Source organism: Clupea harengus, chromosome 23 (assembly GCF_900700415.2).
Source record: "Clupea harengus chromosome 23, Ch_v2.0.2, whole genome shotgun sequence".
NCBI classification, from domain to species: Eukaryota; Metazoa; Chordata; class Actinopteri; order Clupeiformes; family Clupeidae; genus Clupea; species Clupea harengus.
The window spans coordinates 13,256,099-13,269,773 of record NC_045174.1 but is presented as its reverse complement, the minus strand read 5'-3'; the positions used below and the strand labels follow the sequence as shown (position 1 = coordinate 13,269,773).

General features: G+C 40.8%; 1 protein-coding gene and 1 pseudogene across 1 annotated transcript in view; one reads left to right on the top strand and one right to left on the bottom strand.

The window, feature by feature from the left end:
* Positions 1-1,069: 1,069 nt before the first annotated feature.
* On the top strand, positions 1,070-11,542 carry LOC105907197 (annotated as a pseudogene).
* Positions 11,543-12,856: 1,314 nt separating this feature from the next.
* LOC105892712 (transmembrane protease serine 9-like) overlaps positions 12,857-13,675 on the bottom strand; it is a 10,124-nt gene continuing 9,305 nt past the window's right edge. Inside the window, exon 12 of the mRNA XM_031561563.1 lies at positions 12,857-12,949. Coding sequence (XP_031417423.1) covers positions 12,857-12,949 — 93 coding nt within the window. The remainder of the gene's footprint in view (positions 12,950-13,675) is intronic.

Sequence of the window (13,675 nt, the reverse complement as noted above, 5' to 3'; positions counted from 1 at the left end):
TTCAGAGAGACTAGGGGGTTCCAGTGCACAGTAAGTTGTCACCTGCTTGATTAATCAGGGAGGAGCTGTACAGCATGGGTGGCTGCATGATGAACTCTGATATTCTCTGAAACATGGGAGAGCTGGATCGGCTTGGCCGTGAAATCTGTACAATTTGTACTATTTGCATTTATATATATTATATTGTCTGACCTCTTACTCCCATCATTTTAGACTATTTGACGGTTCTGGACATTTCATCTGGTCTTGGAAAGAACAGGTAGGTTTATCTGCTTTTGTAACCGACTAAGTATTCAGTAACTTAAATTACTTTTTCAAATAATAGCAAGCAAGCCAAACGGCTACCAAAGAAAACATATGCCTATAGTTCTGAATACCCTTTCCAGTTCAGTCAAAACAGTCTTTTTCAATCAAATGGGGTTGCATAGGTATGTATATTTTCCACATTTGGTCGTTAAATCCAAATCTCTGGGCTGTACACACAGTCTTTGGCTGGACAGTTATCACCTATTCTGTTTTTTTAGATACTTTTATTCAAATGTTATATCTTCTTTGACCAGGCTTCAGTGAGGTTCTATGAAGACATCACTTCAAATATAAAAAATACTATAAGAGAAGAGACAATGCACTCAGCTTAAACATTTTTGACACCTACTTTCAGATCTGCTGATGACTTTCTTCCTTCTTTGGATTTTTTTAAAAAGACTGCACTCCATACATCATGATGAAAGATAAAGACAACATTTTGAATCCCCTAAAAAATAATACAACACACTTTTATTTATTTACTACACTACCCCACGCCCGTAGGGTGCATTTTGAATAGCAAGATACCCATGGTTTAATATGATTACCTGTTTCCCACATTAGATACATTGTAAATATTTACTGTTGCTCTTGACTGCCTCATACACAGTCACTACAAAAAACTAAAATAAACATCCAGTTGTTAATTTGTTTACTTATTTCAGATATGCTATGTTGCAAGGATGAATTATGTTTCTTACAGTCCGTGGTTGTAATATTTCTTACTACAAAATGACACGTTCATGCCTCTTCTTCCAACAGTAAACCTCAACCATGGGAGACAGCGACATGGCCACTTATGGCCCGGCTGCCATTTACCTCCGTAAGCCTGAGAAGGAGAGGCTTGAGGCCCAAACCATGCCCTTTGATGCAAAGTCAGCTTGTTATGTACCTGACAAGGAGGAGTTGTACCTGAAGGCTAAAGTCCTGAAGAGAGATGGTGCCAACGTCACTGTTGAACTGATTGAAAAAAAGGAGGTATGTTAGCAAGGCTCTTAGTTAAGACAATGATTGAGTTTTTCCATTAAACAGAATGTTTCTTGCCTTTATCTCTTTATATTGTCCATTTGTTTTAGGAAAGAGTCGTTAAGGAGGAGGATGTCCACCCCATGAATCCTCCCAAGTATGACAAGATTGAGGACATGGCCATGATGACCCACCTCAATGAAGCCTCTGTCCTGTATAACCTCAAAGAGCGTTATGCAGCATGGATGATCTACGTAAGCTTTATGCTTTCTCACAGATGAAAAACTATGTTAAAAATAAAACAGCTGTAAAACCAATCCCCTTATTTCTTCATTCTAGACCTACTCTGGACTTTTCTGTGCCACTGTGAACCCCTACAAGTGGCTCCCTGTGTATGACCAAGCAGTGGTGGAGGCCTACAGAGGCAAGAAGCGTATGGAGGCCCCACCCCACATTTTCTCTGTCTCTGACAATGCTTATCAGTTCATGCTCCAAGGTAAGCATTCAATTAAAAAGCCACTAAATAATAAGATTCAATTACATATTTGTTCATGAACTAAATAAAAAAGTGATTTATCTAAAATTGCATTTGTCCCACAGACAAGGAAAACCAGTCTGTTCTGATTACGTAAGCAACTTAAAACTTTGCATTATCTTCTATGTTACCTTGTGGCACACACAATTCTTATCTGAAAAATGTCAATATCTTATGTTTAATCTAGCGGAGAATCTGGTGCTGGCAAGACTGTGAACACCAAACGTGTCATCCAATACTTTGCAACAATTGCAGTCAGTAGTGGAAAAAAGGCAGAGGTAGTGCCTGGAAAGATGCAGGTCAGACCCCTTACACATTTATGTGCTAATTATTATAAAGCAACAAAAACATTCTCTTCATAACAACATATTCCTTGAATGCTTCTTCCACTTGCAGGGCTCTCTTGAAGACCAGATTATTGCTGCCAACCCACTGTTGGAGGCTTATGGTAATGCCAAGACTGTGAGGAATGACAACTCTTCCCGTTTTGTAAGTTAACTTCTTATTTAAACTCTGGCCTCAGTTCTGTGGATATTAATAAGATAAAATTACTTAGGATATAATTTTGTCTAAAACAGGGAAAATTCATCAGAATTCACTTTGCCACAACTGGAAAACTGGCTAAAGCTGATATTGAGACTTGTAAGTATTATTATCCTGTGTATATAAACATTTTACATTATTGCTGCCTTCATTTTTTCAAGTTAAAATATATTCTTCCCCACCTAAATAGACCTGCTGGAAAAGTCTAGAGTGTCATTCCAGCTTCCTGATGAGAGAGGCTACCACATCTTCTTCCAGATGATGACCAACCACAAGCCTGAGATCATTGGTAGGGTTATTATTTTCAACCAACAATCAAAAAACATTACATGTAATTATTCATTTGCAACAACAAATTATTGTTTTCCACCTCTACAGAAATGTGCCTCATCACAAGCAACCCCTATGACTTTCCCATGTGCAGTCAGGGTCAGATCACTGTGGCCAGCATTAATGACAAAGAAGAGTTGGACGCCACAGATGTGAGATATCCATGATCTTTTCTTCTGGACAATGAATACAATGAGAATGACATTCTTAAAAACACTAACGATTAAAAATAATGATGCGCTTAAACTTCATTTATGCATGTAATTGCAGGATGCCATTGACATCCTGGGTTTCACTGCAGAGGAAAAAGTCACCATTTGGAAACTGACTGGTGCTGTGCTCCATCATGGCAATTTGAAATTCAAGCAGAAGCAGCGTGAGGAGCAGGCTGAGCCTGAGGGCACTGAGGGTAGGTTTAAAAACTCTACTGAACTTGGGTCAGTTCTAGTGATAACTACTAGGTAGTCTTATTTATTTAAGTAATTTCATTTAAAGATAGATCAGCATGTACTTCAAGTTGTACTTTTCCTCTGATTATAGTTATTAATATATTATATGTATTACCTACAACAGAAGCCTGCAAATATATCTACGATGTCATTCATTAGATATTTTTTAGTGGCCTCTCAATTTAGGTTAAGAATGACTTTCCTGGGTAAAATATTGATATAAATAACTCACTTAAACGCTTTGTTGTTTTAAGATGCTGACAAAGTCGCTTACCTCCTGGGCCTGAACTCTGCTGATATGCTGAAGGCTCTGTGCTACCCAAGGGTGAAAGTCGGAACTGAGTATGTCACCAAGGGTCAGACTGTGCCACAGGTATCTCACATACAAGGTTGACTAAAGACCACAAGGATTTTGACATTGTTTGACAAGAATTTTACTGCTGGTATTTTCTTTCTCAGGGTTCACACCTGTTAACATTGACAACATTTCAAAACTTTTCAAGGACCTTTAATGAAATCTCCATGAATCTTCACAAGCTAATAAATAAACATAATGATATACTTTACAGCACAGATTGGGCCTAAACTATGAAAGAAAAGTAAATAACAACCTTTTCCATTACTTTTCTATTACACAGACTGCATCAGGCACAACAAAACCATTATCCATGGAAGAGTACAATAACATAATTAATTTCATTAGACCTACATTCAACAAAATAATTATTTCTTGACTTTTCCAGAACTTTCAGTGACTGAATTCCATGACTTTCCTAGCCCTGGAAAATGGGATTTTAAAACTCCGTGCCTTTTCTCATCATAGTAAGTAAGAAGTAATTCTTACATATTGTTTTAGGTCTACAACTCAGTGTCAGCCTTGTCCAAGTCTATCTATGAGAGGATGTTCTTGTGGATGGTCATTCGTATCAACCAGATGCTGGACACCAAGAAGTCAAGTCAGTTCTACATTGGTGTGCTGGACATTGCTGGATTTGAGATTTTCGATGTGAGGACAAAATGATAAGATTCTTCACTAACATTATTTGTTTCTAGTGACTTAAGAGTGCCACTCTCAAATAATGTTTGAATATGTATCCAACACAGTACAACAGCATGGAGCAGCTGTGTATCAACTTCACCAATGAAAAACTGCAACAGTTCTTCAACCACACCATGTTTGTCCTGGAGCAAGAGGAGTACAAGAAAGAGGGCATTGTTTGGGCGTTCATTGACTTTGGCATGGACTTGGCTGCCTGCATTGAGCTGATTGAAAGGGTCAGTTTCAATCAATCCAACTAGCACAGTGTTAGATTTGTATAGTTTCATGATGTCCACTTTTATAACTAAGCAATATTTTTCAACAGCCCATGGGTATCTTTGCCATCCTTGAAGAGGAGTGCATTGTCCCCAAGGCCTCTGACATCACTTTCAAGGACAAGCTGTATGCCCAGCATCTGGGAAAGAACCAAGCCTTTGCGAAGCCCAAGCCTGCTAAAGGCAAGGCTGAGGCTCACTTCTCCCTGGTGCACTATGCTGGCACTGTGGACTACAATGTTACTGGATGGTTGGACAAGAACAAGGATCCACTGAACGACACAGTTGTGCAGCTGTACCAGAAGTCATCAGTCAAACTTTTGCCTGTCCTGTACCCACCTCCTGTTGAGGGTAATAACCTGTTCAAGTCAAAAGGCTAATACACAAATAGTAATTATATTAGATTCTATGTATATAACTCAATTATCCGATTCATTATTTGTATGTCAACAGAGGTTGGTGGTGCTAAGAAGGGTGGTAAGAAGAAGGGTGGCTCCATGCAGACTGTGTCCTCACAGTTCAGGGTATGTGTTTTAATATCAAGAAGAAAATGATCAATCAATCAATAATTCTCCCAGCACAATTAACTGTATGATTCAAATTGTATACATTCTTGCCTCAACAGGAGAACTTGGGTAAACTGATGACCAACCTGAGGGCCACCCATCCTCACTTTGTGCGTTGTCTGATTCCAAATGAAATTAAGAAACCAGGTAAAGGGCTTTTAGTAAATTAAGACATGTCCAATATTCAACACCTTGTATTTGCTTGAAAATTTTACATCTCTGTATTTTCAAAGGTTATATGCAGAACTTCCTGGTCATCCATCAGCTCAGGTGTAATGGTGTCCTGGAGGGTATCAGGATCTGTAGAAAGGGTTTTCCAAGCAGAATCATGTATGCTGACTTCAAGCAGAGGTAAACATACAACAATATACAACAATAACTTATAATACACACTTCATATATGTTTTTTATGGGAAAAATAATGTTTTTCTTATTATTGACTACAGATACAAAGTACTGAATGCCAGTGTTATTCCTGAGGGTCAGTTCATTGATAACAAGAAGGCTGCTGAGAAGCTCTTGGGATCCATCGATGTTGATCACGATGAGTACAAGTTTGGACACACTAAGGTGGAGGATGTTTCTATCTTATATCTGTTATTATGGATAAATATTGAATACAGTGTGTCCATTTCTGCTTTCAGTAACACACCTCATAATTTTTTGTTCTTCTCTTTTAGGTGTTCTTCAAAGCTGGTCTGCTTGGTACCCTTGAGGAGATGCGAGATGAGAAACTGGTTTCCCTGGTCACAATGACTCAGGCTCTGTGCCGTGCATACCTGATGAGGAGGGAGTTTGTCGCGATGATGGAAAGGAGGTAATGTGTGATGTATTTGGTGGAATCACGCTCAACAAAATGATCTGCCATAAAACATAGCATTGCAGGTTTATTAATTGTAACACAATAGGTTGTGTTGAATGAATTGCCAATCTCTTATAAATTAAAGTACAAACGTACAAAACAGAGATCATTTCCATCAACTCAGATGTATATAAAAGACTGGACTAATCACTGTCAGCGTTTGACAGAATCCCTCTGATCTATTCAGTAAGCTTCAACACGGTTTAATCAACAAATCAACCTCTTTTGCAGAGATGCAATCTTCACTATCCAGATGAATGTCCGCTCATTCATTAATGTGAAGCACTGGCCATGGATGAAGGTGTACTACAAGATCAAGCCTCTGCTTCAGAGTGCTGAAACTGAGAAGGAGCTGGTTGCCCTGAAGGAGGAACATGCAAAACTCAAAGACGTGTTTGCAAAGGTTGATGCCAGGAAGAAGGAGCTTGAGGAGAAGATGGTGTCTATTGTGCAAGAGAGGAATGACCTGCATCTGCAAATGTCATCTGTAAGTGTATAACTGTACAACGGGTAACAATTCTTCACACCATTGCAATATTCAAATCACTAACCTGTCTGAGAATTATGTTTTCAATACTAATCAGATTTCATCCTTTAATCTTGTATTTACTGTAGAGCAATGAGACTATCAACGATGCTGAGGAGAGGTGTGAGGGTCTGATCAAGAGTAAGATCCAGCTTGAGGCCAAACTTAAGGAGACAACCGAGAGATTGGAGGATGAAGAGGAAATCAATGCTGAGCTGACTGCCAAGAAGAGGAAACTGGAGGATGAGTGCTCTGAGCTCAAGAAGGACATTGATGATCTGGAGCTGACCTTGGCCAAAGTGGAGAAGGAGAAACATGCCACTGAGAACAAGGTTTATATTCTTTAAAAAAAAAAAAAGAATAATGTTTTATTTTCAAGAAGTCTTCGTGAGGATTACTGGATATTGATATAAAACATTCTATGTGTAGGTCAAGAACCTGACAGAGGAGATGGCCTCTCAGGATGAGTCCATTGCTAAGCTGACAAAAGAGAAGAAAGCCCTCCAAGAGGCCCATCAGCAGACTCTTGATGATCTCCAGGCAGAGGAAGACAAAGTCAACACTCTGACCAAGGCCAAGACTAAGCTTGAACAGCAAGTGGATGATGTGAGTTAAGGGCCTGTCTGTGTAAAGAAAGGCACATATATCATTGTGCTACTTCATTACTTTATGCTTTGTATCTGCAGCTTGAGGGTTCCCTGGAGCAAGAAAAGAAGCTCCGCATGGACCTTGAGAGAGCCAAGAGAAAGCTTGAGGGTGACCTGAAACTGTCCCAAGAGAGTGTCATGGATCTGGAGAATGACAAGCAGCAGTCTGATGAGAAGCTGAAGAAGTAATGTAGAATTATATTAGTAACTATTGATTCATGCAAACATGTACTCCTTTTTTAGTCCTTTTTTGGTATAAGCAGCCGTTAACAACTATTTTAATTTACAATTATACAGGAAGGACTTTGAAACAAGCCAGCTCCTTAGCAAGATTGAGGATGAACAATCATTGGGTGCTCAGCTCCAGAAAAAGATCAAGGAGCTTCAGGTTTGTTTCACATCTTCAGTACCGAATAGTGTTTACTATCATCTGCCTGTTCTTTCTTAGTATCACTTATTTCTTTTTAACAACCAATAGGCCCGCATTGAAGAATTGGAAGAAGAGATTGAGGCTGAGCGTGCAGCTCGTGCTAAGGTTGAGAAGCAGAGAGCTGATCTCTCCAGGGAACTTGAGGAGATCAGTGAGAGGCTTGAGGAGGCTGGTGGTGCCACTGCTGCTCAAATTGAGATGAACAAGAAGCGTGAGGCTGAGTTCCAGAAGCTGCGTCGTGACCTTGAAGAGTCCACTCTGCAGCATGAAGCCACTGCTGCAGCTCTCCGTAAGAAGCAGGCTGATAGTGTGGCCGAGCTGGGAGAGCAGATCGACAACCTCCAGCGTGTCAAGCAGAAGCTTGAGAAGGAGAAGAGTGAATACAAGATGGAGATTGATGATCTTTCCAGCAATATGGAGGGAGTCGCTAAAGCTAAGGTTTGTGACATGTAAACCTTAATGCTCTAGCTGACTCTAACTACAAACAATATCATACTGCAAACAATGATATGTTGTCAAGTAAAATTGTAATAATTGCCATAAACATTTCTGACTTTTGTGTTGCTTATTAATTATACTTTCACAAACAGGGAAATCTTGAGAAGATGTGCCGTACCCTTGAGGACCAATTTAGTGAAATCAAGGCCAAGAGTGATGAGGGTGCGCGCCAGGTCAACGACCTCAGTTCTCAGAGAGCAAGACTTCAGACTGAAAATGGTGAACTCGGCCGCCAGGTTGAGGAGAAAGATGCTCTTGTGTCTCAGCTGAGTAGAAGCAAACAGGCTTTCACTCAGCAAATTGAGGAACTGAAGAGGCTAAATGAGGAGGAAGTCAAGGTACTGATACCTGTGAATGACATGAAGAAATTGGAGTACATAACCCACATTCTGTGAAGCCCTAAATGAACACCATTCATTGTTCACAAACAGGCCAAGAATGCCCTGGCCCACGCTGTTCAGTCTGCACGCCACGACTGCGACCTTCTGAGGGAGCAGTTTGAGGAGGAGCAGGAGGCAAAGGCTGAGCTGCAGCGTGGCATGTCCAAGGCTAACAGCGAGGTTGCTCAGTGGAGGACCAAGTACGAAACTGATGCCGTCCAGCGCACTGAAGAGCTTGAGGAGTCCAAGTATGTACCAAACAGGCAAAGAAACACATAGAATGTGGATCTAGGTTGTTATGTTGTCTACTAAAACCTGTCCACGTCCTCTAACTTAAATCGGTTGCATTATCAGGAAAAAGCTTGCCCAGCGTCTACAGGAGGCTGAGGAACAAATTGAGGCCATCAACTCCAAGTGTGCTTCTCTGGATAAAACCAAGCAGAGACTCCTGGGTGATGGTTGAGGACCTCATGGTTTGATGTGGAGAGAGCCAATGGTCTGGCTGCCAACCTTGACAAGAAGCAGAGAAACTTTGGACAAGGTTATAACCTCTTATCTGGAATTTGTGTGATATTGTAGGGACAAACTAGCACTCATATTACATAATATGGACGTATGGATTTTTGGCAGCAGTGTCTCATATGTGAAATTAACCCAAGACACAAATTGTTTTTCAAAGGTCTTGGCAGAATGGAAGCAGAAATATGAGGAGGGTCAGGCAGAGCTGGAGGGTGGCCCAGAAAGAGGCTCGCTCTCTCAGCACTGAGCTGTTCAAGATGAAGAATCCTATGAGGAGGCTCTTGACCAACTGGAGACTCTTAAGAGGGAGAACAAGAATCTCCAACGTAAGTCAAGATGGCCTTAAAATACTTCCAAATCAAAGCTTGTTAAGAGAAGCTAAAAACTAAATGTTTCATCCTGGAATACAAATCAATAGTACTTTGGTAGATGCTGACTTTGTGTTAAGGGTTTTAAATGTCTTGTTGCAGAGGAGATCTCTGACCTGACGGAGCAGCTTGGTGAGACTGGAAAGAGCATTCATGAGCTGGAGAAGACCAAGAAGACTGTTGAGACTGAGAAGGCTGAGATCCAGTCTGCCCTGGAAGAGGCTGAGGTACAAATACAAAATCCAACAGGAAGAAATGAAGAGATTCAATAGGACATCTTAATAAATTAAATTAAATAAGAATTTGTCATATCTTAAAATTCTATGTTTTATACTCTATTTAAAAATAGGGAACTCTTGAGCATGAGGAGTCCAAGATTCTCCGTGTCCAGCTTGAGCTGAACCAGGTCAAGGGTGAGGTTGACCGGAAGCTTGCAGAGAAGGATGAGGAGATGGAGCAGATTAAGAGGAATAGCCAGAGGGTGACTGACTCCATGCAGAGCACCCTGGACTCTGAGGTCAGGAGCAGGAATGATGCCATGAGAATTAAGAAGAAGATGGAGGGAGACCTTAATGAGATGGAGATTCAGCTGAGCCACGCCAACCGCCAGGCTGCTGAGTCCCAGAAAAGTCTGAGGACCGTCCAGGGTCAGCTCAAGGTCAGTAGTATAAATATTCAGTGTTTTGATATTACAGTGCTCACACCAATGAAGTATAGCAAACACCACACATTTCTGTCAACCAGGATGCTCAACTGCACCTTGATGATGCTGTCAGAGGACAGGAAGATATGAAGGAGCAGGCTGCCATGGTGGAGCGCAGGAACGGCCTTATGGTGGCTGAGATTGAGGAGCTGAGAGCTGCCCTGGAGCAGACAGAGAGAGGCCGCAAAGTGGCTGAGCAGGAGCTGGTAGATGCCAGTGAGCGTGTTGGCCTCCTGCACTCCCAGGTAGAGAATAAAAAAAGGTTGTTTAAACCGATACATTAAACAAACAGTTCCAGCATAAAAATATAACTGAGTTGTTTATTTCTCCACACTAGAACACAAGTCTGCTGAACACCAAGAAGAAGCTTGAGGCTGACTTCCTTCAGGTCCAAGGTGAAGTTGATGACATCGTCCAGGAGGCAAGAAATGCTGAGGACAAGGCCAAGAAAGCCATCACTGATGTAAGGTTTTTTTTTCTGAAAAGGAGCATATGGATTTATATTTAAAAGTACTTTTACTTCTATTATTTAAAAATACACTATTCCATCATATAGGCTGCCATGATGGCAGAGGAGCTGAAGAAGGAGCAGGACACCAGTTCTCATCTGGAGAGGATGAAGAAGAACCTGGAAGTCACTGTCAAGGATCTGCAGCACCGCCTGGATGAGGCTGAGAATCTGGCCATGAAGGGTGGCAAGAAACAGCTCCAGAAACTGGAGTCCAGGGTAGGTAACAAAATATGACTCTGAATGAATATGTTTAACTCATCATAACAAAACAGGGGTCAGTATCTGAAATGGAAATATTTTTCATGTTAAGGTTCGTGAACTGGAAGGTGAGGTTGAGGCTGAACAGAGACGTGGTGTTGATGCTGTCAAGGGAGTCCGCAAATACGAGAGGAGGGTGAAGGAGCTCACCTACCAGGTAAGAAAGCTCTCTCTTTCTCTAGAACTGCATGCAAAATCTAAGAGGGGAGGACATTTCTTGACAAACTTTTTTCTCTTTAGACTGAGGAGGACAAGAAGAATGTCACCAGACTGCAGGATCTGGTTGACAAGCTGCAGATGAAGGTCAAGGCCTACAAGAGGCAGGCTGAGGAAGCTGTGAGTATTTTTCTGCCTTTGCTATACAGGAAAATATCTCCTACTTTTGCTACTTCACATTGACTCTTGTTTTGTTTTCCTGTATTAATTGCACTCAATTTCATATACAACAGGAGGAACAGGCCAATACTCACCTGTCCAAGTGCAGGAAGGTTCAGCATGAGCTGGAGGAGGCTGAGGAGCGTGCTGACATTGCTGAGTCCCAGGTCAACAAGCTCAAGGTCAAGAGCCGCGATGCCGGAAAGGTAAGATAATGTTTTCTGAACAAACATTACAATTATTTCACCAATAAACTTTGAAAATGTAAGTGTCATTGATTTTTATTTGTCATCTAGTTAATTCATTTTCTTTGTTCTCTTTTAAAGGGCAAGGAGGCTGAAGAGTAAAACCTCTGAATCCATATCACTTTCATCTGGATAAAATATCCTGGTTAATGTGATTATTCCAACAATGCACAATGCATACTACCTAATAAATAAATACATATCTGAATATGAATCTGAATGTTTGTCTTTTTTCACAAGTTCATTCATATACTTTAGTCAGGGGGCTGATTTTTCTATGACTGTAGATTTTTCTATAGGAAGCTGCCTCTATCTTACCTATTAGATTCCACATTCACAAGTCATCTCACCGTCCTCGGTACTTCTATGAGACTACTTTAGCTGTTGAACTACATCAGAATTATAACACTGCAGCAGACAATGCATGCAACTCTTTACTAGTAAACAGTGTCCACATCAGAGAAGGTCCGCTAACGTCTAACCTCAAGATCATATTTTGCATACTGAACTAGAAGGGCTTCATCCTAAACTGCATGTCAAGCACAGGGATCACATATGAGGGATTTCAACTAATTTAATTTAAAATGTGCAGTTCTGATATTTTACCAACTCCTAGCTATGTTTTTGTTTGGCTCTGCCATCTCATTGGGTTCTCTCCAAACCACATGGCTAACTTGGATTTGATAATGTCATCAACAGTTTCAATAACCAACTAATTGTATGGAACTATTATGCAGTTCTGTCTTCAAAAGATAAGACAGACACCTTTTCACCATCACAAATTCAGATACTAAAAGCAGGTCTTTATATCCAGGTATTGCAGGAAGAGCAATGGATTGTTGAAAGACCTCCACTTTCAATTGTAGGAGCAAGATTGCTATGAGTTATGCATGTATGGCAAAACCATTCCTGTCTGCATGAAGGGGCATATTGTCCATATGAAAAAGGGTCTTCTTCATAAATGTTAGCCAATGAGTGTCATTTTTGGTCATGGTGCTAACACGTTTGTTACTGTGGGAATGTTAGTAGTAAATAAGAAGGTTTTGTATGGGTTTATCTAATTCAGTTTAAAGTAAAGGAATGAGTGGTATTATTTGAATGAAGGAGACGGAACTTGTTGGCTTACAATGAATAAGGGGTGGGTTTTCGAGGTACTATGACTTCTGGTTTCTGATTGGTGGAGTCAACGGGGAGGTCTTAGGTTTCATTGGTTGAACAGTCAGCCATTCAAGGCTTTAGTGGGAGTGTCATGTTAAGTTTAAATGCCCAGGCAGAGATATGTTGGGCAGAGCATCTTCGAATTTATTCTCTTATTGTTGTTTAGCATCTACAATAAACCTTACTGAAATACTCTACATTGGCTGACTTCACTTCGACATTTCTTGGTACCTCGTGGTAATTGTGATCGGACACCACATTACGACATATATTGCTAGCCAGTTAGATAACGTTAGCTTAAATTACTGCTAACTTGGTCATTTCAAACATACTGTTAGTTTTCACTAATTGCCAACTGTTACTAGGTTTAATATGCTTTGTACATATGGCAAGTCTTCACGGTGTCGTGATTTCGGACCTTCTGGCCTCTAGAGGCTACCTCAAGGATCATCCTGATCGTCTGGGAAACGTCAGGAGAGGTTCCTAAAGAAGGGGGTCCTGTCACGATTTGGGACCTTCGGGCCTCTAGAGGCTGCCAACAAAATACTCTATGCCTGCTGTGTGTGTACATGTGCTCGTGTTTACTTCCTGCTTCTGTTTTCCAGCCATTGTCTTGTCACCTGTTGGTTGATTGGTCACATGACCAATTAGCTAGGGTATTTATACCTGTTTTTTTGTCGTGTTCTTTGCTGTGTCTTTGTCGTATTGTTTTCTGGTCTGTAGTTTTCTGATCTCTAGTTTTCTGATCTCGAGTTTCCAAGTTCCCTAGTCTCCAGTCTCCTAGTCGCCAGTCACCGGCCGTGTGGTTTTTTGTAAGCTTTGTATGCTGTCCTCGTACTGTGTTTGCTACCTTGCAGGGCTAGACAGCTAGCTAACACTTGTCCTTGTGTTGTATTTAATCTAACTAGCCAGCAGGAAATAAATGGAGGTCCACAACTGGGTACAAAACCGAAGAACTTTTACTCGCAGAATCTCTCGTCACTTTTTCACTCACACAGTACAGGCAAACCGTTGAAACCGTTAACTAGAAGTGCAACTCGCTGTGCACTATGGGAAATGTAGTAACACACCTTAACTTACCGCATTATCAAACAACAGTATTAATGAAACAATCATTCAAATCACATTAACTAAGGCAATTATGCATATTTAAATACATCCAATACAAATTCATTTTAGCTTAACT